General features: G+C 38.1%; 1 protein-coding gene across 8 annotated transcripts in view; it reads right to left on the reverse strand.

The window, feature by feature from the left end:
• The window catches only part of LOC150094422 (tyrosine-protein phosphatase Lar-like), a 1380317-nt gene that overhangs the window by 124826 nt on the left and 1229929 nt on the right, over positions 1-25562 (reverse strand). For all 8 annotated transcript variants that reach the window (XM_090412197.1, XM_090412199.1, XM_090412204.1 and 5 more), the window contains one exon: positions 5343-5497. In XM_090412197.1, coding sequence (XP_090268323.1) covers positions 5343-5497 — 155 coding nt within the window. The remainder of the gene's footprint in view (positions 1-5342; positions 5498-25562) is intronic.

Consider the following 25562-nt stretch of genomic DNA (forward strand, 5'->3'; position numbering starts at 1 on the left):
TGGCATGAGACAGAGATGGGAGTTGCTGATAATCAGACACCACAGAGTAGTATATGGTGGAGTGGAATGAGGATGGCTAGTGAAGTACCTCAGCACTCTGTACTACAGCCACTACTCTTTAATTTGTACATTAGTGATATAGGGAAAGATTTAAGGGGAAGATATTCACTGCACTGCACTGAAATTTGGGTTTGAAAAGGTTACATCCTATGGCATTGATGGTAGTGAATTGCAGGAAATTGATGAGGCTTGGGACAACGTTAACAGAGAGCTGAAATTCTGAGGTCATATACAAAAGTTGATAAAATAGCTCAAAGGATTACTTGGATTTGAAAAACACACTAATACTAAAGATAGGAAGGTTATTATCATCCCTCTTTATAAGGCTATGATTAGGCTGCTTCTTGACCACTGTTCACAGATTTGGTCATCTGGATTTCTTGGGGGATCATGAGCTTGTGGAGAAGTTAAAAGAAACAAGTGATCAAGTTGGTAACAGGTGGTTCAGTGGAATGTTCAAGATAGATATCAACAATGTTTCTGCATTACACAAAGTGTGAAACAAATTCTGTGCAAATTTTTCTTTTCCCCGAGTCCCACCAATCCTATACTTTGCATTCCTTCTTTGCTTCCCAAATTTTAAAACCTTACACTTTGTAACATTAAACTGACATCCCCACATAGCTACAACATCTGCTCTACTTCTCATAACTCTCCCTAACTTTGCATCACCTGCAAAAAAACTATATATCGCCATTTAAACCCTTTCCAATGTCATTTATATACAAATTAAACAGCAACGGCCCCCAAGACTAGTGAGGAAAGTCACTAGTAGCAACCCCCCCCCCGCCCAAAGTATGCTACTAGTGACTTTCCTCTTTGGGGATATCATTTCCCCATACACAACCTGCTGATAACGTTTTAGCAATCTGCTTACTTATTATATCTAACCTATCAGACAGTCAATCTCCAATCCAAAGCACTAATCTAGTATCCAGCGCATCTGTTCCAATTTAACTATTTAGCTACTAGTTTGTCATGTATGAGGCAATCTATCGAAAGCCTTCACAATATCTAAATATACTCTGTATATGCATTCCCCCCCTTGTCCAATGTATTAGTCACCTTGTTATAATAAGTAAGCAGATTGCTAAAACATTATCTTCCTTTAGCAAACTATGCTGTCCATTAAAGAGAATTTGACTGCTGTCCACCCAGTTCTGAAGCCTAGTCCTCACTAGCTTCAACAACTGGCTCACAACTTCAGACAAGCAGATTGGCCTATAATTCAAAGCGTTAGTCTTATCACCCCCCTTTATGAAGCAGAAGAATTTTGCCATCTTTCAACTCTGTAAAGCTTGGACTAATCTAAGACGTGTTAAAGCTGTTGTTAACTCTCTGTAACATTCTCACGGTGATATACCATCAAGTTTACTCATTTCCTCACCTACCTCCTGCTCACTCACCATTAGTGGCTCCTCCCCCCATTCCTACCACTCTCAAGTTCTGCATCATGTTACAATCATAAGGATGGAATACTACTTTAATCAACTGCTCATTAAACACCTCTACAATATCCTCCTTAGTGTTTATCATTCTCCCATTATCACTGACCAACATCGTCCTCCTATAATCATTCTTTCTTCTACTGGCCACATATTGAAAAACCTCCGGATTTCTTTTAGTGTCACTTGCTAACTGCTGCTCATACTGCACTTTTGTTACTCTTACTAAGTGAGTTACCTTGCTTTCTTATTCTTTGTACTCCTAGTGTAATTGCTTATCTCCACTCATCTTGTGCTGCTTCCTTCCAAGCGGCATTGATTTCTTTCCCATGCAATTCCTCATTCCATGATATCGCTGAAAGTCTCCTCCAGAGTTTGCCATAATCACCCACTTTATACTTCCACATATAACCCTTTCTCACATAAGTCCTGATAAATCTGGCCACCACCCTAAGTGATCACTTCATGGTCACTTTCATCAACTGAAGGATGATGTGTCACTTCATTTACAACAATATCTTCTGATGAGATAATCAAATCCAAGCCCACTGATCCTCGTGTGGTCTCTGTTTCCTTTATCCTTTTCAAGGATAAAGGAAACAGAGACCACACGAGGATCAGTTTTTAAAGGATAACTCCCTTTATCCTTGAAAAGGATAACTTCCTTTATCCTTTTCAAGGATAAAGGGAGTTATCCTTTAAAAACTCGGGAAATTTCTTCTCTTTGGATGGAATGTCTCTTCATTCCGGTCTATATTATTATAATTGAAATTCCTCATAATAATCATCCTTTTCTTATTAGGCAGACCAATTTATTTATACATCTCCTTCTTACTGTCTTCCACATTACCAGGTCTATAGCAACACCCTATTAAACATTTCATTCTGTCCACCTCCACTTCACTCCACTCCTATAAAACCACTATCAGCATTTGCTCCTTGCATCTCCACCCCAGATGGGCACAACTCCTCTGCCATCATCAATAACACTCATCATACTTTTTTTTTTTTTTTTTTTGCTTTGTCTGATTTCATGAAAGACTACATATCCCTCTATCTCTATTCATGCCAAAATGTCATCCTCAATTAAACATATCTCAATTATACCACCAATTTTTGGGTGAACGAACTCGATCAATGCTGCAATTTCATTCTCCTTGTTTTGAATACCTCTAGCATTTGTAAACATACACACTAGCTCATTTCTGTTTGTATAACAAGTCCCACTAACCCCACTTCTCAGACATGAATTCTCTATACTCTTCTCTGTTTATCATCACTGATATCACACCCCTTCCCAGACATAAATGTCACCCCCACATCCTTGACTGTCTTAATCCTTTCTTGCACACTCACACAGCTACTCCTGAAACCATCATCTACATTTTTCATACAGTGTCCCCCATCTACCCTGAACTTCCCAGTTTTCCTGTACACTCTGTGTTCTTTCTCCCTTATTCTCTTCACTTGCACCACTCACCTCTCCATTAACAAACTTGCCAATCTTACTCATCTGCTCTTTCCCAACACATCTTGCTTCGTTAGGTATTGTATTCGCTTCAGTCATTCTCTCTTGCAGCAATGGCTCAAAACAAATCCATTCAAATAGCCACTCTTTTATGCAGCTCTATCTGCCCATCAAACTCATCCCATACATTCACAAAATGAATTTCTTTCTCCTCACATGCCTCTGCTAGCATACCATTCATAATCTTTGTTCTACTTCTCAACTCATCATTATCACACTGACTACTTTGCCTACCACAATGTTATCTTTCATTCTCCTTAACAGCCTCATGATATCCATTATTACATTAGTGACATCTCTCAAATTATTTGTGTAAACTAACACTACCAACTCTTTTGCTCACATACTCCTCTTATCCAATGCTTCTACCATCTTGCTCATTCTACCTCCCAGAAAACTTACACAGCTACTCCTGAAACCATCTGCAATTTTCATGCAGTGTCCCTCTGTCCACCCTGATCTCCCCATTTTCCTGTCCACTCTGTGTTCTTTCTCTCTGTACTAGTAAGCTCCGTAGGGACCATTGTGAGAGTGATAGAGAAAAGAGGCTTACAAGATGAGGATTGGAGGAATTGAAGAGAATGGAGTCTGTGAACAGGAAGCTTGCCAAGTGGAGAAGCCTATAAAAAAAAAAAAATAAAAAAACATAATTCAGAAAGCATACCAGCCAGAGGTTTTTATTCAAGATGATTGGAGTAGCACTTTCATAGCACCCATCTACAAAAAGGAAAATAAAACTGAATGTGACAAACAATTACAGAGAATTGCCCCACTGTGTGTTCCTAGTAAGATTTATACTTGACAAAAGGCTGAAAAATTTTGGAAGGGAGACCCACACAAGAACAAGCTGGTTTCAGATCCAGATACAGAACGTCATCAGGATCAGATTTTCACTTTAAGACAAACAGCTGAGAAATCAGGGGAATGCAAGAAGAAGGATCTGTATTGTCTTGTAGATATGGGAAAAAGCACATGACAAGGTACCTAGAGGAAAGCTGTTCAAAATGTTAATATCATATGGCATAAATTAATTATTATATCAAGCAATACACAGTTTAAACTGAAGGTACAGGAAAATGTACTGATGTTAAATCATATGTGAGACAAGGGTTAACATTAGCTCCACTACTATTCATCATCTGTATGGACCACATTATGAAGAAAGTGGCATTAAACCTGATATCAAAACTGGAGATGTTAATCTCAGCTCTTAACTTTATGCTGATTATGATTATAATTCTTATTAACATCACACTTGTATGGAGTCAAAAGATTGATAGGAGGTGCACACTATCATGTAAAGAGAGCAATTAACCATGCCTTAAACCCATTCAGTTATTTTGCACTCAACTCATTTTCAGGCAATGTAATCCACTCACACCAAGCACACATGCAAAGACTCTACTCCTTACTCAACCCTCCTTATACAGTTTGAAGGGATGGTCTCACGTTCTACCCCTGTCTCTCTCTACTTGATGAAAAATCTCCTCCACATTAATTAGATAACAATCCGTAAACAATCAACTTGCAGAGCCTTATTCTAACAGTTGTTTCAAAATTTGGAAGCAGATTAATTCATAAACTGGTCATTAATGAATAAATGAAGAGAAGGAAAATTTTGTTTCTGTATGGCTGGTGGCAGACCTACAGAGGTGTGGTGACCAGATTGTCCAGTCCCATTTCTTGGTATGATTGTCTATTTTACTAGTGAAAGGAATTATGTCACTTAATAGAAGTTTTCTTACAACTTGGCTCAATCCTGGTGTATGTGTGTTACATCTTTTATCTGATAACACTCTGAAGTTCATTCACACTCTTAATACAACAAACATAAACATGAAGGCCTTGTGCGACTTTTAGTAAATTTTGTCAATGGACTGATTTTATTTTTGAATGAGGCTGCTAACCAACGAGTCAATGCATATTAATACATTCATCTCCCTCTCTTCTTTGAGCTGATTACAGAAGAATGGAGGAATTGCAATTTTCAATTCTGAATGAAGTTCTGAACTGTCATTTTGTTCATCCAATTATCTGTTAGTAGTGTAATGCAGCAATTCTTCTGGGTTAATTTTTTTTTAATCTAAATTGTTTTCCCATGTCATATATTTTAAAAACAAATCTTATAAACTTAGGAAACTAAGAGCTTCAGAGAAGCTCAACTGCAAGCAGCATCCTTTCTGCTATACAAACAGAGACTTTTACCAAATGAGCTCTGAGCTTGTTATCTTCTGAAGTGGCACTCTTTAATTATAACTTCCCTGTATATTAATTTTATGAGATGTATAAAATACATTAAATATTAATACCTGCAATGGACAATCATAGGTCCCATGTCAGGTGGATTCATAGCTCGAACCCTTCTTAGAAACATAAGGAAAGGAGTTGGATGATCTGGTACTCCATGATCAGGCCAAGCAGTGAACTGAAACTGCCGAACTTCTCTCTTTTCTGGATAACCAGTCTTAATAAAATATGCAGAAATCAAGTTAATCATACAAAAATACTGTTACCATTAGGAATTTTTATTACTGAATTGAAATAAATAAATAAAGAAATAAACACACACACACACACACACACACACACACACACACACACACACACACACACACACACACACACACACACACACAAAGAAAAGTTTTAGACATTTAGCTACTTAAAATCAAATACTTAATGTTAAGAAACCAAGTTTCATTTTAGTTAGCATATCAATTTATAAGTTATTATCAGGGGCGAATATTCAGGGTATGCTAGGTGGGCAGTGCAGATCCACAGAATAGCAATATCACCGATATTATATTTTTGCATTTAGTCAAATTAAATACTCCTCTAATTCCTGGCTTCATGTGATTCTTAAAATTAAACACAATATACAACATTAAGAGGACACTTCTCGACACATAAACATTGTTAATAGCCTATGTTAATAGGTGTGTGGTCACAAATACTATGTATTTGTGACCGCATACCTGGACTATTAATACCTTTGAGCCCTTCAAACAGACATACAGATAGTGCAGTGGATCAAATTCTTAGTGTTCCAGTGGTTTTTAAACTGCCCAGAAGGTGAAGAAGGGTGAGCACTAAGACAATAGCACTTAGAAATCAGTGCCTGTGATTGGTTATTGTGTCGACCAATTCAATTAAACATTGTCATTTGTCATGAGTTGCTGTTTTTGTTTTCTGAGTTTCATCTGTTTTGTGTGTGTGAAGTGTGAACTGACGTAGAAGAGTTTTTATATATAATATAGACAAGTTTTTAATATATAATTTTCTATAAATTCATAACTCTTTTGCCCATATTTACAATGGGAAACAGTGGTGTTGATGATTTAATGAATGCCCCATTTTCTGCCAGAACTTTTGCAGATTGTATGACTGTAGTCAAAGGAGGTAAGCCTTGTCCTCTTCCAAATTTATCGAGCAAGCACAAAGATGCAAAAACTGAGTACATGAGACACTTCTCTATTTCACAATACAATATAGCAGAATTGTTAACTGGATCTGAAGTATGGTCAAGACTTTTTGTTGGCACTGTTTATCATTCTCCAGAGAGAAAGATGTTTGGAATAAGCATGGATATTTGGACCCTAATCATTTAACAGCAGCAGCACAAAAACATGAGCACTCTCAATCGCATGTTCAGTCATTTTTAAATCTTAAGATGTTTGGAAAACAAAGAATTAACACTCTCAATGACAAACAAAGAAAATTAAAGTTACCCTTCATAACGAACAGGTAAAGAAAAATAGAGAGATTTTAAAAAGATTAATTGATGCCGTATGGTATTTGGCTAAGCAAGAGCATCTTTTGAGAGGTCATTATGAACCTGAAGATTCAGCTAATTGAGGAAATCATACAGAATTTTTAAATGTGCACCATGAGTATGATCCTCTTTTAGAGACAGTTATTTAAAGGATTCGACTGTATTTCAAGAAACTTCTTCCACAATACATTTACTCCATTTACTGGGTTTCCACGGAAGAGCAGTGGCACATAAGCCAAACATCACAACACTGAAAAGCTGGCTCACCTGGCCTGGTGTAAATAACGTGTGAACTGGGCATTTGACCAGTGAAAAACAGTACTCTGGAGTGATGAATCAAGGTTCACCTGTTTCTAGTCTGATGGCAGGGTGTGGGTGTGGAGGCAGCCTGATGAACGCTTGTTACCACAGTGTGTTGAACCCAGAGTAAAGTTTGGTGGTGGAGGAGTAATGGTGTGGGGTGCATTCAGCTGGTTTGAAGTGGGACCACTAGTTGTTGTCCATGGTTTCATGAAGGCAGCTCAGTACCTTGATATTCTGGATAATCAGGTGCTGCCTACACTGTGGAATTTTTATTGAATGGACCCATGTTACCATCAAGACAACAATGCCCCATGCTACAAAGCTGAAGCTCTTATGGAATGGTATGAAGAGATGGGCATTAAACGACTGCCCTGGCCTGTGCAGAGTCCTGACTTAAACCTCATTGAACACCTGTGGGATGAATTGGAGTGGCAATTCAGGTCCAGAGCAGCTTGTTCCCAATCTATTGCTGAACTCAGTGCTGCTTTGATGGAGGAATGGAGACAAATTCCACCTGATGTCTGTTTCACATTGGTGGAAAGTCTCCCTCAAAGGGTACAGGAAGTGATCAAAGCCAAAGGTGGACAAACCCAATATTATTGTTTGCCTGCTAATATCAATTGTAAATTTCTAAAGTATCCAGACAATTAGTGGAAGAAGTGTATCTTAGATCATCAATCTTCCTACCAGAATACCTCAGAAACCCCTCCAATTTGCCAACACACTTCGACCTCTTCCTAACAAGCCCCCATTTCAAGTTTACTGTAGTTGTCAGTTCCCCTCTTGGCAACGTGGATCACAACCTCATACAAGTCTCTTTTGCACTGAACAACTTTCACCCACCAGTTCACGGTCTCATGTCCTTTGGCACTACCAGGATGCCAAATGTGAAGATCTCTATGACTTCTATTCCTCCTTCCCATGGTCTGACTACTGCTTCGGTTCTTCTGACCCAAACACCTGCTCAGACCCAAAACAGAAATCATCCTCACAGGAATAAAGGCTTTCATCCCTTATTCTATTCAAAATTCTCAGCACTATTATTATTATTACATAACATCTCCAGTGAGTCCAAAGACTCATCAAGGGAGGGCAACTACTCTACAACTCTCCATCTCCACCACTCCACCAACTACAACTACCTTCGTCATCTACACCAACACCATCTACTATCAACCATCACCACTAGTATTTTCACAGATAATCACAAACATCTATGCCCACAGTGGGATTTGAACCTGCAGCCTTTTGGCTGGAGAGTGGATATGCTAACCACTCGACCAACCAGGTGTGTCAATTCTGTAAAGGAAAAAACCTCTACTTACCACGAATGGCTCAAGACCAAAACTCCTGTTGCTCACTCTGCCTATACTGCAGTCCACAAGAGTTGTAAAGGAATCATCACAAAGTCCAAGTCAGACTTTAAAAGGGACAAATGCTGCAAACTCATCTCCTGCTCAAATGGCAGTCGCTCTTTCTAGTCCCTTGCCAAAGGCCATTGGGTGCAACTTCTGCCCACCCAGGTTTCCACCACTCTCACATCCGGATGATGCTGTTATTACCTTGCCTAAACACAAGGCTAACTAACTGGAATCACTCTTCTCTTCCAATTCCTGCACTGATGACATGAACAAAGTTCTCTCCACTCCATCCTTCATGTCACCCATGGTGTTCCGACAAAAAGAAATCCGAAGAATCCTTAATAATCTAAACACAAACAAGGACATCTGATCCTGATGTTACCACACCTATTGTGTTAAAAAATTGTGCCCCAGAACTAACACCTATCCTACATCGCCTAATCTATCCGATTCAACTGGCATCAACCCTACAACATGGAAGCAGGTACACATTCAGCCCATCCCAAAGAAAAGCGTTAAAAGTCCACAAACTGCCATCCAATTCCTCTCACTTCTGTTCTAATCTAAAATTATGGAGTAGGTCACCAACAACTAACTCTTGAACCACCTAGAGGCATACCAACTAATCAGTGACCAGCAGTATGGATTCCACCACTTGCGATCTACAGCCAATCTAGTTGCTTTCACCACCCATCTGCAGACTCAAGCCATGAAAATATGTGGAGAAACTCATGTGGTTGCCTTCAATATTTCAAAGGAATTTGATAAAGTTTGGTGCAGGGGCCTACTTAACAAACTGCCATCCTATGGTCTGCCTTCCACACTCTGTAACTGGATCGACAACTTTCTCACTGGTCGTTCAACTACGTGTCATGGTGGGACACTTTCCTCTCCTCAGATTTTCCCACTAATGTAGAAGTACCTAGGGTATTTCTACATTGGTGGGAAAATTCCACTCCCTTCCTCTTGTGTATATAAATGAACTACTCTCACAGACTTCCAATCCTATTCCAGAGCTTTGCTGATGATAGTAAACTCATTCTTCTCTTTCATTCGACATACCTTGTAGTGCTATTAAAATCCTCAAGATCTACTGTGACCTGAACTCAGATCTTGTGATATAGTTATGGTTATCACAGTGGGACAAGGACAACCTTGTAAACTTCAATGCCACCAAAACTCAGTCCTGTTTGATCACTTGCAAGAAAGAGTTCGCATCCTTCCCCTTGCCTTCAGTAATACTGAGATATCCAAACACGATTAGATTTCTCTTCTTTGACTGACCTGCTCCTCTGATTTTTCCTGCCACAACCACATTTCAACTATAGCTTCTGTAGCTGCCAAAAACCTTGGTGTACTTTTTCGCATAAGACACTACTTCACACCTCCACAGCTGTTAACTGTTTGCAAATCCCAAATCAGCCCAGCCATGGAATATCGCTTCTCATATTTGGGATGATGCACCCAAATCCTCTCTAAGATTGCACAATTCTATCCAGAAGAGAGCAATACAGCAAATTAATGATCCCTCTCTCACAGATGTTCAGTTTCTGCCTTGTGCTGCTTCTAAAGATACTTTTACGGATAGTGCTCTGCTGAATTGTCCACTACTCTTTCTCCACTCTCCTCCCAAATCATCAAAACAAGAGCCACTGACCCTGAACTATATATACAAAAATTATAAGTCTATAATTTGAAGAACTGGTCTTATTATCCCCCCCCCCCAAACTCCTATGTGAAGTAGAACAATTTTATCCTTTTTCCCGCTCCTTTTGGACTTCTGTTGCAGGTCTGGTTAAACAGGTTAACCCCGTGTGACATTTCACTGAGAAAGGTTATGATACGTCATCCAGTTCTACAACCTTATGTTAAAAGGGTAGCAAGAATAGATAAGCATGAAAGTCTCATGCTCTCTCACCATTAGTCTTTCTATATTGGTTGGTCGCTAGAGGGCCCGATGGTTGGTCGTATTTTCAGGGAGCTCCGGAAAGCTAAGTACAATTTTGAATGAAAATTAGAATATAGGTTAAAATCATAACGTAATATTGTCTAATTTTGGTAGCTTGTTGTGTCTGGGTGATTTCAGTGTGAATTCTGTTATTTAATTCAGTATTTAATGATACGTTTCATAGATTTGAATATGGTGCCAATGCGACGTAAGATAATGGCATCCAAAAATAGGACGGCATTGTTCAAAAACGATAATGTGAAAGAATTTGTCCAATGCGATGTGTGTGGAATGTATGCATTCCCGAATGAGGCTGGAGTTTGGATTGAAAGTGATAGTGGGAGAATGTGCAGAAAGTGTAAGCAAAGTGAGGAGTTGAAGTATGTGTCAGGTTGCAAGACAGTTATGGTTGAAGAAAGCCAGAATGAGAGTGAAAATAGTGACTTGATTGGGAATTGCGATGTACAAGGTGGCAATGTGAGCGCTGATCTAAGAAAGAGTGAGAGCAACTATACAGAAAGAGAAAATGGTTTGAATGATAAAAAAAATGAGGAATTATTTGTAGGAAGTGAGATCGCTAGGTAGCGTGCAGTGATACAAAATGCGCAGCGGCAATTACAGCACCTGCAAAACTCTTTCCAGAGTGAATCGGCTAACGTAAATAAACAGCGTAAGAGTGGGAGAGTTTCTGAATTGAAGGAAAGAGTGTTGTATGGTGACTCGTTATTAAGAGGAGTGATAGATGGGAGTGTAACTAAATCGTACTTACCAGGTGCGAAATTTAAGGATGTAAGTGAGAGTATTAGAGTGCAAAAACAGAGGGTGAAAGAATTAATAATTGTGGCGGGTATGAATGAATTGAAAGGTGATAAATTTTTTATGAGAGAGGACTCGAAAGTATTGTTAAAGGTAGCAGAAGAAAAGAGTGACAGAGTTAAAATGGTGAGTCTGTTGCCGCGGTATGACAGAGAGGAGTTTAGAAGGAGGGCCATAATCGCAAATGACATTATGCGCAGGTTATGCAGACGGTGTGGTGTGGAATTTGTGGATGTGTGGAATGAGTTTGATGGGCGAAAGCACTTATACAAGATGGATGGCCTGCATTTGAATGGACTTGGTGTGCGGAAACTGGAAAAAGTGTTGCTCAATGAAGTGAAAATGGATATGCAGAACCAGGGAAACTAGAACTACTAAGGAGGGGGGGGGGGAGTGGATATGCAAACTTCAGTGAGACAGTTGAGTGTAAAAATGAATATAATGTAACCGAGCAAGCACTAAGGACAAAAAATGGAAATGGGGCATTTAGAATAACGCATCAAGATAGGGGTGGGACAAAGGGATCACTGTATTTCATGTATACTAATCTAACCTAAGTATTAGGAGTATTAAAGTATTAGTGAAACATGGCTGACGGAAGATGATATAGTTAGTGGGATAGAATGTGTGGGTTATAGTGTGTTTAGTAGGGACTGAGAGAATAAAATGGGGGGAGGAGTGTTATTGATGATAGCTGATGAACTGCAGTCAAGGAGAATTGAAGTTGTATTGCAGGATAGTGAAAGGAACTCATTTGAGGCTATTTGGTGTGAGATTGAGACTGGCAGAATAAAATATACAGTTGGGTGCTGCTATACACCAGGTGATGGAATAGATGGTGGAGATAGTATGCATACTCAAATTGATGAAATGAGTGGGAGGAGGGTAATTATTATGGGGGATTTCAACAATGGTAACATTGATTGGAAGGAGGAGAGGACACATGTGAGGAAGGAAATGGATTTTATTCAATTATTAAGGGATAACTATCTGAGACAGCATGTAATTGAAAATACTAGGGGTGTGAGAGTGCTTGACCTGGTAATAGCATCTCACAATTTGACTGTAATGAATATGACCATATTGCCACCTACTGGTGAGAGTGATCATATGGTCTTGACCTGGGAGGTGGTTAAAGGTGTGGAATTTTTGAATAACACAGGATATATGTGGAATTACCGTGCTGGCAAGTTTCACAAGCTTAGGAGATTGTTTGGATCAGTGGCATGGCATGTACAACTGCAAGGGCTGGACGTCGATAGTGCATGGGAAGTGGTCAAGGAGCATTTACAGGAGGTTATGGCTGATTGTATACCTAAGGTCCGAATAGTGAAACAAGGAGGGGTTGTTAAATGGATGAATAACACCATTAAGCTTGAGCTGCAAAAAAAGAAACAACTGTGGAGGGAATTTAAAGAAAGGGGTAACCTGCAGGCACACGAACGGTGTAAAGTGCAGGCCAGAAGGATAACGAGTGTGGTAAAAACAGCAAAAGCCGATTATGAAAGGAAACTAGCTATGCAAGCTAAAGAGAATTCCAAACAGTTCTTTCAATATCCTGCAAGCAAGAAAAAACTGTTTATACGGGAATTGTGATAAATGAAGTGGAGGTGAATAGTCTATTACAGAACCTTAATGTGAATACATTTGTGGGATTGGATGGTATACCGACACGGGTCTTGCGTGAAGCGGCTAAGGAATTATCAGTGCCCTTGACCGTGTAGTTTAATCTGAGTCTTGGGTCTGGTTTAGTCCCGGAGGCGTGGAAAGAGGGGAAAATAGTTTCACTGCATAAAGGAGGATCCAAGACTATGGTGGCAAATTACCCGACCGATCAGCATATCAGGAGTCATTGTCAAGGTCTTGGAGAAAGTAGTCAAGGGAAAAATACAGGAATCGATTGATGAAAATAAGATACTGTACGGGGGACAGCATGGCTTTGTGAAGGGTAGATCATGCCTCAGTAACTTGCTCAAGTTTTATAACAAGGTGACAGCAAAACTGGATAAGGGAAATGGGTTTACAGTGATATTGCTGCACCTGGCAAAAGTATTTGACAGGATACCACATGGAATTCTAATCCGTAAGCTACAACATATGGGAATGGATATAGGGTTGGTGAGATGGATAGGTGGGTGGTTGATGGAGAAATATCAAAGAGTAGTTTATTCAGGAGTGGAGTCCAAAAGACGGCCTGTGACCAGTGGTGTGCTGCAGGGTTCTGTTCTTGGACCACTGCTGTTTAATATGTTCATTAACGATATAGGGAAGGATCTAAGTGGAGCAGTTCATTTGTTCGCTGATGTAGCAAAGTATGGTAGGGTGATAGTGAATGCAGAAGATGTCAAAGTCTTGCAGGATGACTTAGATAGATTGGAGTTCTGGGCTAAGGAGAATGAATGTCAATTTAATGTGACAAAATGTAAGGTTATGCATTTTGGGGTGAAAAGATTAGCAGCAGTATACCACATTCGTGGAACTGATTCCAAGAGATTGAAGAGACCAGGGACTTGGGAGTGTTGGTGGATAGGGAGATGAAGTTTAGGGGGCACATTGCAAAAGTAGCTAAATCAGCTCATCAACTCACTTGGTTGTTGAAAAATACTTTGACGAGCAGAGACAAGCAAGTTATTGTACCTCTGTACCGAGCCCTGATAAGACTTCATCTTGACTACTGTGCCCAGATTTGGTCACCTCTGTTCCTTCTTGATGGGGAGGAGGTAAGAGGATCCAGAGGCGAGTGACTAAGATGATAGCAGGTCTATGGAATGAACCATATGAGAACAGGTTGAAGATTTGTGGGTTGCAGAAACTAGTTGATAGGCAGAAAAGGGAAGATATGATTGAGACATTCAAATTGCTAAAAGGATTCTATAAGATTAATCCAGAGGATATTTTTGAGATCAGGACTGTGGGCAAGAGTGTGGTTAGCAGGGGTGTTAGAGCTGGTTCTTTACTATTAGAGTGGTAAATGAGTGGAATAAGCTGCCAGAGTCTGTTGTGGGTGCTATGGCAATGGGCGAATTCAAGGCAAGGTATGATAGATACTGTGAGAATGTCAAATAGTTGTGTGGACATGGAGTTTAGGGCCTCCCTCGATGAGTCTAAGGACTCCCTGGAGTAGCCAGAAATAATAATAATAATAATAATACTAATAATAATAATATTCAAGCATCTCATTACAGTTCACACTAATGAATAGTAATGTCTTAATCGTATTGTAGGTCCCTGAGCAAAGCAATGCACTGGGGGGGGGGCCCTACCCACCCACGGGAATAAAAAATGTAAACGGTCAATAAAATTAAGCCTACAGATTTATGTTTTGTTTCTTTGTCTGAAAACCAGGAGCAATCTCTTGAAAATAGTGACATGGAACGTCAGAACACTTTACGAGGCACGCAAATTAGATAACCTACTCCAGGAAGTAGAAGTGATGAAGGCCGATATTGCAGGTATCAGTGATATGAGGTGGACAGATACAGGCATAATAAGAAAAAATCACACTATAATCTACTCTGGCAGTGACTTGCACCTTAATGGAGTAGCGCTTGTCCTAAGTAATAGAATTGCAAAATTTTCACAGGGATATTGGCCCATAAATGACAGAATCATAACAGCCAAAATAACTGCACAACCATATACCTGTATATTATCAATTTATTACCTGTATATTATCCAAGTATATGTGCCAACCCAAGACCAGAGTTGGAACAATTTTATGAAGACATCCAAACTGCAATCTCCAGTGCTAAGTCAGATGATGTTATTATAATGATGGGTGACCTAAATGCAAAAGTGGGATCAGAAAAAATCTCATTTTGCATGGGAAACCAAGGGCTTGGAATCAGAAATGAAAGAGGTGAAAGATTAATTCAATTCTATGAAACCATCATCATCATCAAATTCCTGTGTACCCTCAAGAGTATACAGGATATGATAGTACTACATGAATCCAAGTCTGTTACTTGTCAAGACTCCAACATTATCAGATCTTATATTTCTATCGTCTGAGGCACTTTGTACCGTAACAATCCACCTATATCTTGGTCTTCCTCTGGGTCGTTTTGCTGCCAACCTGGCAGAGAACACTTGTTTTGCTAATCTTTCTTTGCCCATTCTGTATAAGTGACCATACTACCTGAGATTAGCTCTGCTAATGCATTCCTGGATGCTGACAATGTCAAGTTCTTCCCCAATATCCCCGTTTTTAATATGATATTGCCATTGATGCCATCTGTTCACACCTCTAATCTTTCTCAGGACTCTCATATCTGCGGTCTCTAGTCTTTGTTCAAGTGTTTTACTTCTGACCCAGCTCTAGGATCCATAAGTTAAAATTGGTTTGAACACTGTCTTGTATACAGCTAATTTAGTGTCTAATTTCTCTCTTATTCCATATGAATTTATTCAATTGACTTCCCACCATATCAGCTTTGCCGATTCTGTTATCTATTTCTATATTTAATTTACCATCTTCAGTAAAAATCGTGCCTAAGTAGCTGAAATGTTTTACTTGTTCCACAGGTTCTCCATTCACAACACAGTTGACATTTTCAATGATTCTGCCTATTTTCATTGTCTTTGTCTTTTTATTGCTGACCTTCATACCATATCTATTACAACAGTTATTCAATTTAGTCAGAGAATCTTGCAGACTTGTAGCAGATTTATTTAGAAGTATAACATCATCCGCATAAAGCAAAGAGCTGATATTAACATCCCCAATTTTGATATCATGTTTAATACCACTTTCCTTCATAATGTGATCCATATAGATAATGAATGACAGAGGGGATAATGTAAATCCTTGTCTCACACCAGATTTAACATTAAACCACCTTCCTGTACTTCCTTCAATTCTAACTGCTGACTTACAACTCAAGTATTGCTTGACATAATGCCCCATTGACACCATATAACTGTAGCGTATTGAATAGCTTCTCTCTTGGCACCTTGTCATATGCCTTTTCTAAATCGACAAAACTTAAATACAGATCTTTGTTATATTTCCATGCTTTTTCGACTAATTGTCGTAAAGTGAAGATCTGATCCTGACAGCCTCTATTTGGCCTGAATCCAGCTTATTCTTCACCAAGCTTTTCTTCCACAAGTCTTGTCAACCATTTCTTAAGTATACTTGCATAGATCTTGTCAGGAGCACTCAGTAGGGAAATACCTCTGTAATTCTCACATTCAGTTTTATTTCCCTTTTTATATATGGGTACTATGAGAGCTCTACTCCAATCATCGGGAATTCGTCCCTCTGTCCAGGCTTTCTGAACTATGCAGTGCAGCCACTGTAAGACTCTTATACCACCATAGTTCAGCATTTCTGGTCGAATATCATCTATTCCTTTGATGGCTTTTTCTACTTCACGTATGGATATGCATTCCTGACTGTATGCCTGTTGAGTGTTTTTTACCACTATGCTATCACTGCTCTTCATTTAGCAATTTTTCGAAGTAATTGCTCCATACTTCAAATATATCTTTTTCTCCAGTTTTCATGTCACCTTTATCATTTCTAATTCCTTTTACAGCTCTTTCCTCCATTTCTAAGCTTCTTCAACAACCTCCAGAATATTTTGCCACCTTCTTGATATTTAATTTCTATATTCTTGCAAAGTCCTCCCATGACTTTTGTTTAGCTAGTTTTACACAGCGTTTAGCATTTTTGCATTTTTCTAAGAGCACAAGCTGACTTATTTGACAGGAACTTTTGATATGCTTTCTTCTTTTCCTTCACTGCCTCATTAACTTCCTACGTCCACCAGGGAGTTCTGATTTTTTTATCCTTTCAGACAACCTCACCACATACCTCTCTGGCAGAATTGATCAATGTTTTTTTCAGAGTTTGCCACTGAATCTCTAAGGTTTGATTACTCTTCTCAAACTCTTTCATTTTTTCTTCAATAATCTTTGTGTATTTTAGTCTACAGTTCACATCTGAGAGCTGCTCAACTTTTATTCGCTTTAAAACTTTCTTACATGTTATTCTTTTCAATATGAAATTCAATTTTATCCTGCTCAAGACTAAATAGTGATCACTTCCAATTTCAAATCCTCTGTACACTCTGGTGTCCTGCACCAGGGAGAAAACATCACTATCAACAATAACATAGTCAATGAGACATTTCTTATTCCTTTCCTATTCATGTGAATTTCTATGTTGGAACATGGTGTTAGTAATAACCAGTCCATGTCCTGAGCAGAAATCCAACAGAATGGCAATTTGCCATTATTATTAGCTTTGCTCTTTTCTCCAAATTTTTCCAAAATATTTTTGTATGTCTCACAATCATTTCCTACTCTGCTATTTTGATCCCCTTCTGTGATACCATAGGCACAAATAAGTCTCATTGTCCAGTTCCCCATTCTCATGTTTGCCAACATTACTCTACTTGAGACTGACTGCCATTCAAGAAGATTAGCCTTATATTTTGTGTTGAATACTATGGGTATCCCTTCTTTTCCTTGATTGTCATTTCCTGAATATAACATTTTGTATTTATTGCTCAGAAAGATCTTGCCAGTTTTTGTCTTTTTTGTTTCAGTCACCCCTATTATGTCAATCTGGTACTTATCTAATTCCTAAGCTAGCTCCATTTCTTTGCCATTCAGGCTTCTTATGTTGATAGTACCAATCTTTAACTCTGGTGATGTTGAGTTGGGGTTTGTTTTCAGTTTGTTCCAGTAGCTGACTTTTCGCTGTTCGCCCTGGTTCCCTGGCAAAAACAACGGGGGGGGGGGGGGCATGTTTAACCGGGCACCGTCCCAGCCAGCATGAAATTTTGTCATGTTGTACCATCGTTTTTTTATTTTGGTTTAACCAATAAGAATACAATTTGGTTGGCTAAATCCCAAATTGCCAGCCCATCCTTGTTCGTTCAGCATCCAAGTAGATAACCAACAGGGTGTACCACGAGAAGGCGAGGATTGGACATTACGTCAGAAGCCCTGGTTGGTTCTGCGCATTCCTTTAAAGGCTATGTGGAGGTCCCCTCTCAGTTACACAGCTTTGACCCTTAAACACCCCCAATAATTGCCAACACACTGTTTAAACATCCTCCCAGAAGACTATATACCTGGAAAAGTTCTGGGGACATCTATACAAACCAAATTGACTATATAATAATAAGCAAAAGATTCCGAAATGCAATAACACAAACAAAAACATGTCCTGAAGCAGACATAGGATTAGACCACAACCCAGTGATTGCAAAAATCAAAATAAAACTTAAGATACCAAGCCAACCATTCATAAGAAAAACTTATAATTCAGACTCACTTAACAACCAAGAAGTTAAAGACTGCTTTATAAAATAATTTACAAAATCCCTTAACAAGTCTGACACCACAACTCACACAGAAAATAGAACACCAATTGATGAAATTAACATGAGCTGTCAAACATTTAAGAATAGCATCAATGAAGCGGCCAAAAATACATTCCCTCAATTAAAAAAAGGAAAAGGAATAAACCTTGGATGAATGAAAAAATACTAACGTTAATGGAACAAAGAAATAAGTTAAAGAACAAACCTGAATATAAAAGCATGAATAAAGAAATAAAAAAGGAATGCAGGAAAGCCAAAGAGGAATGGATTAAGAATAAATGTATAGATATAGAAAACCTTGATAGAAAACACAGAAACAGAGAAATGAATGAAAAGATTAGAGAAATGACAAGCAGGAGAAATACAGCAAATCATGCAAGTGTGATTAGAGACTAAAGAGACCATATTCTAATGGATAAAAAAGAAATCATTGAAAGATGGATTGAATACACAAGGAAATTATACGAACAACAAAGAAATGATATTCCTGAACAGACTGATTTAGAAGAACCATCCATTTTACTTTGTGAAGTTGAAAATGCCGTCAGAAAACTAAAACCACATAAAGCTCCAGGAATAGATAACATCTTGGCAGAATGGTTGAGGGCTCTCGATGAAGGAGGACTGAAATTTCTAACAAAATTATGCAATAAAATATACAAGACTGGATTTCTACCAAAAGATATTAATCACTCAATTTTCTTTCCAATTCCCAAAACAACAAAAGCTACAAGATGTGAAGAGTTCAGGACAATCAGCCTCATCAGTCAAGTATCAAAAGTCCTCCTATAAGTTATTCTTGAAAGAAATAAAAGAAAAATAAACATAGAAATAAATGATACACAAAGTGGCTTCAAGGAAAATGTAGGTACAAGAGAAGGTATTTTCAATGTCAGAACCATCATAGAAAGATATCTAGAAAAACAAAAAGATGTGTACCTCTGCTTCATAGATTACAAAAAGGCATTCGACAATGTCCAACATGAACAATTAATTGAAATCCTTTCAAAAATAGGCATGGATGGAAAAAACATTAGGCTATTAACTAAACTTTAGTGGGAACAGACTGCATCTTTGAGAATAAATAGAGAGACCTCAGAAGAATTCCCAGTTCAGAAAGGTGTGAGACAAGGCTGTGTCTTTTCTCCGATTCTCTTTAACCTGCACAGAGAAGAAATATTTAATAAAATTGGTAATCTCAAAGGAATCACTGTAGGGTGCAGAAATATTAATAACCTAAGATATGCAGATGACACGGTTCTTCTAGCTGAAAACAAACATGACCTCAAAACTCTTATAGATGAAACCTTCAAGTACAGCGAATAGTATGGCCTCATTTTCAACTTTAAAAAGACAAAAATCATGATAATTTCAAGAGAAAAGGAAATACCAAAAATATGCATCAATATAAAAGGAAATAAATTAGAACAGGTGCAAACATGCATATACCTCAGACACTTGATCACAGAGAACGGCAGGACAGAAGATGAAATTAGAAAAAGGACTGAAATTGCAAGGTCAACTTTCAACAGTATGAAAAATCTATTAACATCTAGAGAATTAAATCTGAAAACAAGACTAGGAATCTCCAAATGCTACATATGTCTACATTATTATATGGAGTAGAGACATGGACACTCTCCAATCCGAGTGTGAAAATACTGGAGGCCTTTGAAATGTGGATGCTGCGAAGAATTATGAGGATATCATTGAAAGACAAAAAGACAAATGAAGAGGTACTAGAGATGGTAGGTGTAAACAGGAGCCTGAAAAGAAATTAAAAAGAGAAAAGTCAGCTATTTTGGATATGTTCTGAGACATAACTGCCTACAAAGGACACTTCTCGAAGGAACTGCTGAGGGAAAGCGAGGAAGACAGGAGTGGATGAAAAATATAGAAGACTGGGCCTATCTCTCATATGAGGAATGCAGCAGAAAGGAGCAGAATAGGACATGGTAGTCAATCTCCTGGAAGGAGAAGACACCTGACAGGACAGAATAAATTTATTGGTACTTTTAATAAAATCAATGTTTAAACATAAAAAAACATGCTGTAAAGCGTTTTGTGAAATTTCTTTGCAGAGAATTGATTTATAATTGGCTTAAAATCAATAGTCTTCAGGATGTCATTTTCCATGCACATGAATGAAAGTTCATTCAAATGCTGATTCTGGATTGTGCTGCGAAGATGATTCTATTTAGTTATTGATGTATTGTGAGCATTTCCGGTTCTCTTTCTTAGTTCAGTGTTCCAGCAAGAGGTCAAGTAAATTTATACACTCTGCCAAGATATCTCTCATGAATAATATGGCAGCATGGGGCTTTTTAGGCAACTGTCCAGTGTGCCCATGTGTTAAGACGGCCCTGTTAACAAAAATGAAATACTCTCTGGCAGTTAGCTCGCACTATTAGTTGTACTGCTTCAGTCCCACTTACCCAATGCAGTGTCTACATGCATAAATCAGTCTAGAGGCAAGTCCATGTTGTGTTCCCTGGGACCTTCTGTAGGGTACACTCCCTACAAGAATGCTAACGGACCTCTGTGAAGAACCACGGACAAATCAGTGGAAGAGGATTCGTGAAATGTCTGGAAGAATCTTCAGAGGAGCGGACCTCTATAAACAACCTGGGCTCAGCTGGCTCCGGCTGTCAGTAGCCGGTTAGGGCCCCTACCTAGGGTTACAAGGAAAAATAAAGGATTCAATCCTCTGACAAAGGGAAGCAGCTTTGTCAGTACTGACACAAGGTTGAAGTCTCATGATGACAGTAAAGCTTGTGATTAGAAAACTGCAGATGGCAATACAGTTTATTGTGTACGTCTGTTATACTGCAGAGCAGAAAGCAAATGGAGAAACTACTGCTTTATTCTCTCTCCAGACTAACCATAATGGCAAGCAAATCTACACAAATGGCCCCGAGTTACCGGAGTCCCTTAAATGGGACAGGGGTGCGAAGAATCCCTGGGCTCAACATGGTGTGCTCAGTAAAACTAGGAACCTGGAATGTCAGAACCTTGTATGAAGCAGGTAAGCTAAGAAATGCTATCCAAGAAATGAAAAGACTTGAAATTGGAATTTTAGGAATGAGTGAAGTTAGGTGGCCAGGATCAGGCAAAACTCAAGTCAATGACATGACAATGTATCACTCTGGAAGTTGTGAAAACAACCATCAAAACTGAGTTGGAATAATAATAAACAAAGATATCAATAAGTCACTGTTGAGCTTCATCCCTTACTCAGATAGGATGATGTTATTAAAACTGAAAGAACAACCACTAGATGTTAATCTTATACAGGTCTATGCCCCTACTGCTGACAAGAGTGATACTGAGATTAAGAATTTTATGATCAATTAAAAGAACTAATGAAAAATACAAAAAAGCATGATATTAACATAGTCATGGGTGATTTCAATGCTAAAGTTGGGAAAGGTAGAAGTGGAGATGTAGTTGGCGAACATGGACTGGGCACAAGAAATGAGAGAGGTGACCGTCTTTTTCAATTCTGCCAGGAAGAGAAGCTAATAATCACAAACACATGGTTTAAGCTACCACCTCGAAGATTGTATACTTAGCGATCACCACAGGATAATAATGGGAATATAGTCAGAAACCAAATTGATTACTTGCTAATTAATCAATGATTTCGAAGTTCTATAAAGAGTACAAAAACCTATCCTAGTGCAGATATTGCTTCTGATCATAACCTACTGGTGGCAGAGTTACAACTTAGACTGAAAGCTATACTTAAGAAACATCAACAAAAAAGGTTTGATTTGGGAAAATTAAAAAACACAGAGATAAGAAGCAAACTGAGTCAAGATCTGAATCAAGAGCTAGCACTTATCAAGAATGATGACATCATAAGGGTTGATGAATCGTGGGACAAATTGAAATCTGCCTTCATAGAGAAATGTACCAAAACCTTATGTCCTAACAGAGCAGTAAAAAAGAAAGATTGGATGACTGATGAAATTCTTTCTCTCATGGATCAATGCTGATCATATAAAAATCATAATCCAACAAAATATACAGAGGCTCAGAAAATTATTAAACACAAGATCAAAGAAGCAAAAGAAATCTGGATGAATGAAAAATGTAAAGAAATAGAAATTCTACAGGAAAAGCATGACAATTTTAATCTACACAAAAAGATGAAAGAGACCTCAGGTATATGTAAGAAAAAACAATTCTGTATCCTTCGAAACAAAAAGGGAGAAATTATATCCAAAAAGGATGACAAAATACAAGAATGGGTGAAATATATAGAAGAACTCTTTACTGATAACAGACAGAACCCAGAAAATACTTATGAACATATGGAAGGTCCATGCATTCTAAGATCAGAGGTAGAATGTGCACTAAACTCAGCTAAAAATGGTAAAGCCCTAGGACCAGATAGAATACCAGAAGAAATAGTAAAGTTATTAGAAGGTGACAACATTAACATATTAGTAAAGCTATTTAATAAGATCTACAATACAGGCATAATCCCTCAACGCTGGTTACAGTCGACCTTCATCATGCTACCTAAAAAAGTAAATGCGAAAACTTGTAATGACTATAGAATGATCAGCCTAATGAGTCACGTTCTCAAAATGTTTCTGAAAATAATTCAAAAAAGAATATACAGAAAATGTGAAGACACCATCAGTGATACCCAATTCGGCTTTAGAAACAGCTTGGGAACAAGAGAGGCCCTTTCTCAGATCTTATTTCAAAAATGTATTGACCAAAACAAGGTAATATTCATTTGCTTCATCGACTTCGAGAAAGCATTTGACAAAGTCCAACATGCTAAAATGATTGTACTATTAAAAAGAATTGGATTAGATGGTAAAGACAACAGGATCATTGAAAACTTATATTGGAACCAAAAGGCATCTGTTCAAGTTGATGACATTATTACAGACTCCATTAACATCAAACAAGGAGTAAGGCAAGGATGTGTGCTGTCACCTCTTCTTTTTAACATCTACTCAAAAGCCATATTTCAAAAAGTCTTGGAAGGAAGAAAGGAAGGGATTAGTGTAAATGGTGAAATCATCAGTAACATCCGATATGCCGATGATACAGCTCTTCTGGCTGACAATATTCAGGATCTTCAAAATCTTTTGGAACTAATAAATGAAGAAAGTGAAAAAATGGAATTAAAAATAAATATCACCAAAACTAAATTCATGGTCATAAGTAAGAAACCAATTCTTAATTTAGCACTTTCTTTAAATAGGAAACAAATAGAAAGAGTGGCAAAGTTTAAATATCTCGGATGCTGGTTAAATGAAGATTACAATACAGAAATGGAAATAAAAGTTAGAATTGAAATAGCAAGAAAAATTTTTCTCTTGATGAAATCAACATTGTGTAACTGCAGTTTAAACTTAGAGCTTAGAGTACGCATGGTTAAATGCTATGTATGGTCTGTACTGCTATACGGTACAGAAACTTGGACCTTAAAAACAACATCAATAAAAAGACTTGAAGCCTTTGAGATGTGGTTATACAGACGAATGTTAAAAATCCCATGGACAGCAAAAACGTCCAATCAGGAAGTACTGGAACAAATGGGGAAATCACGTGAACTTTTAGATACCATAAAAAGAAGGAAAACTGCATATGTTGGTCACCTACTTCGTAATGAAAAATATAAGATACTTCAACTGATTATAAAAGGGAAGATAAATGGAAGAACAGGACAAGGAAGACGAGTCTGATATCTTGGCTGGCAGATATCAGACAGTGGACTGGTATGAACTCTGAGAGACTGCTCAGAGTAGCTGAGAATCACTCAAAATTTGCCAAGGTGGTTGCCGACCTCCGATAGGAGATGACACTCAAAGAAGATACATTGTTCCCTGATGATGGCAATTTGACTTTACTGAAATATAAAAAGCATGAATTAAATTATTCTAATTAATATATATTCTACATTGCTAGCCTAGCCTGGTTGGCCGAGTCGTTAGCGTATCCACTTTCTAGCCAAAAGGCTGCGGGTTCGAATCTCGCTGCGGGCATGGATGTTTGTGATTGTCAGTGAAAATAATAGTGGTGATGGTGGACAGCAGATGGCGTTGGTGTAGATGAGGCGGTTTGTGGATGAGGTCGAGACGGAGAGATGTAGAGTAGGTGCCCTCCCTCGATGAGTCTTAGGACTCCCTGGAGGTGTCAAATAATAATAATAATATTGTTATTAAAAATACCAGTACATTATAACATTGCAGCTATTCAACAGTTCAATCAGTAAAAAGTTGCATTAATCTCCTTTCAACCTAATTCCTCAATTAATGCTAAAAAGATCCCTTCCTCACAAAAGTTTTCATATTGCCACTACCTTGATATCTTTCTTTTAATAATTTTCCTTGTCAAGCCCTTCAGGTTTTCTTCATTCAAAGAAACAGCAGCTGTCTGTTGCTAACATTCTTCTGATAACTTCATTAGGAGCCTTCTGTGATAGTTAAATAGTACAGATAATGCTTGTGTAAAATAATAAGCTTTGCTTATACACTTTCCATAATAATTTTTTGCGCAATCAGTTTTAACACAAACTATTATGGCTTTCTCAGTGAAAAATGTAATGGCATTCTCTACTGAAAAAAAATTTAAGGACATTATTTCCCAAATGGAGTCAAAGACTCATCTGGGAGGTCCTTTTATCACACACACATCTCATCATACCGTGTCTAAAACACACTCAAACTCCTTGCAGACACCACACACGTCTTTGTTAACAAGTTGTTTTATTTCACTGAAATGTTAAGAATCCAGTTAGATGCATGCTAAAAGGATTCAACTTAAGGGAAAAAAAACTGAGCACAGTGATTAAATTAGAAAACCTGCAATGATATGTGTTTCAATAGAAGAATGCTAGATAATTATTATATTTTTATGCTTATGGTTATCTATGATATACTACAAGGTTTTTTTTTGTGTGTGTGTGTGTGTGTGTGTGTATTAGAGAGAGAGAGAGAGGGATGGGAGGGGGGGCTACCTAACTA

The sequence above is a fragment of the Typopeltis vanoorti genome, chromosome 22 (genome assembly GCF_054136105.1).
Source record: "Typopeltis vanoorti isolate ZY-2024b chromosome 22, IOZ_Tvanoo_1.0, whole genome shotgun sequence".
NCBI lineage: Eukaryota > Metazoa > Arthropoda > Arachnida > Uropygi > Thelyphonidae > Typopeltis > Typopeltis vanoorti.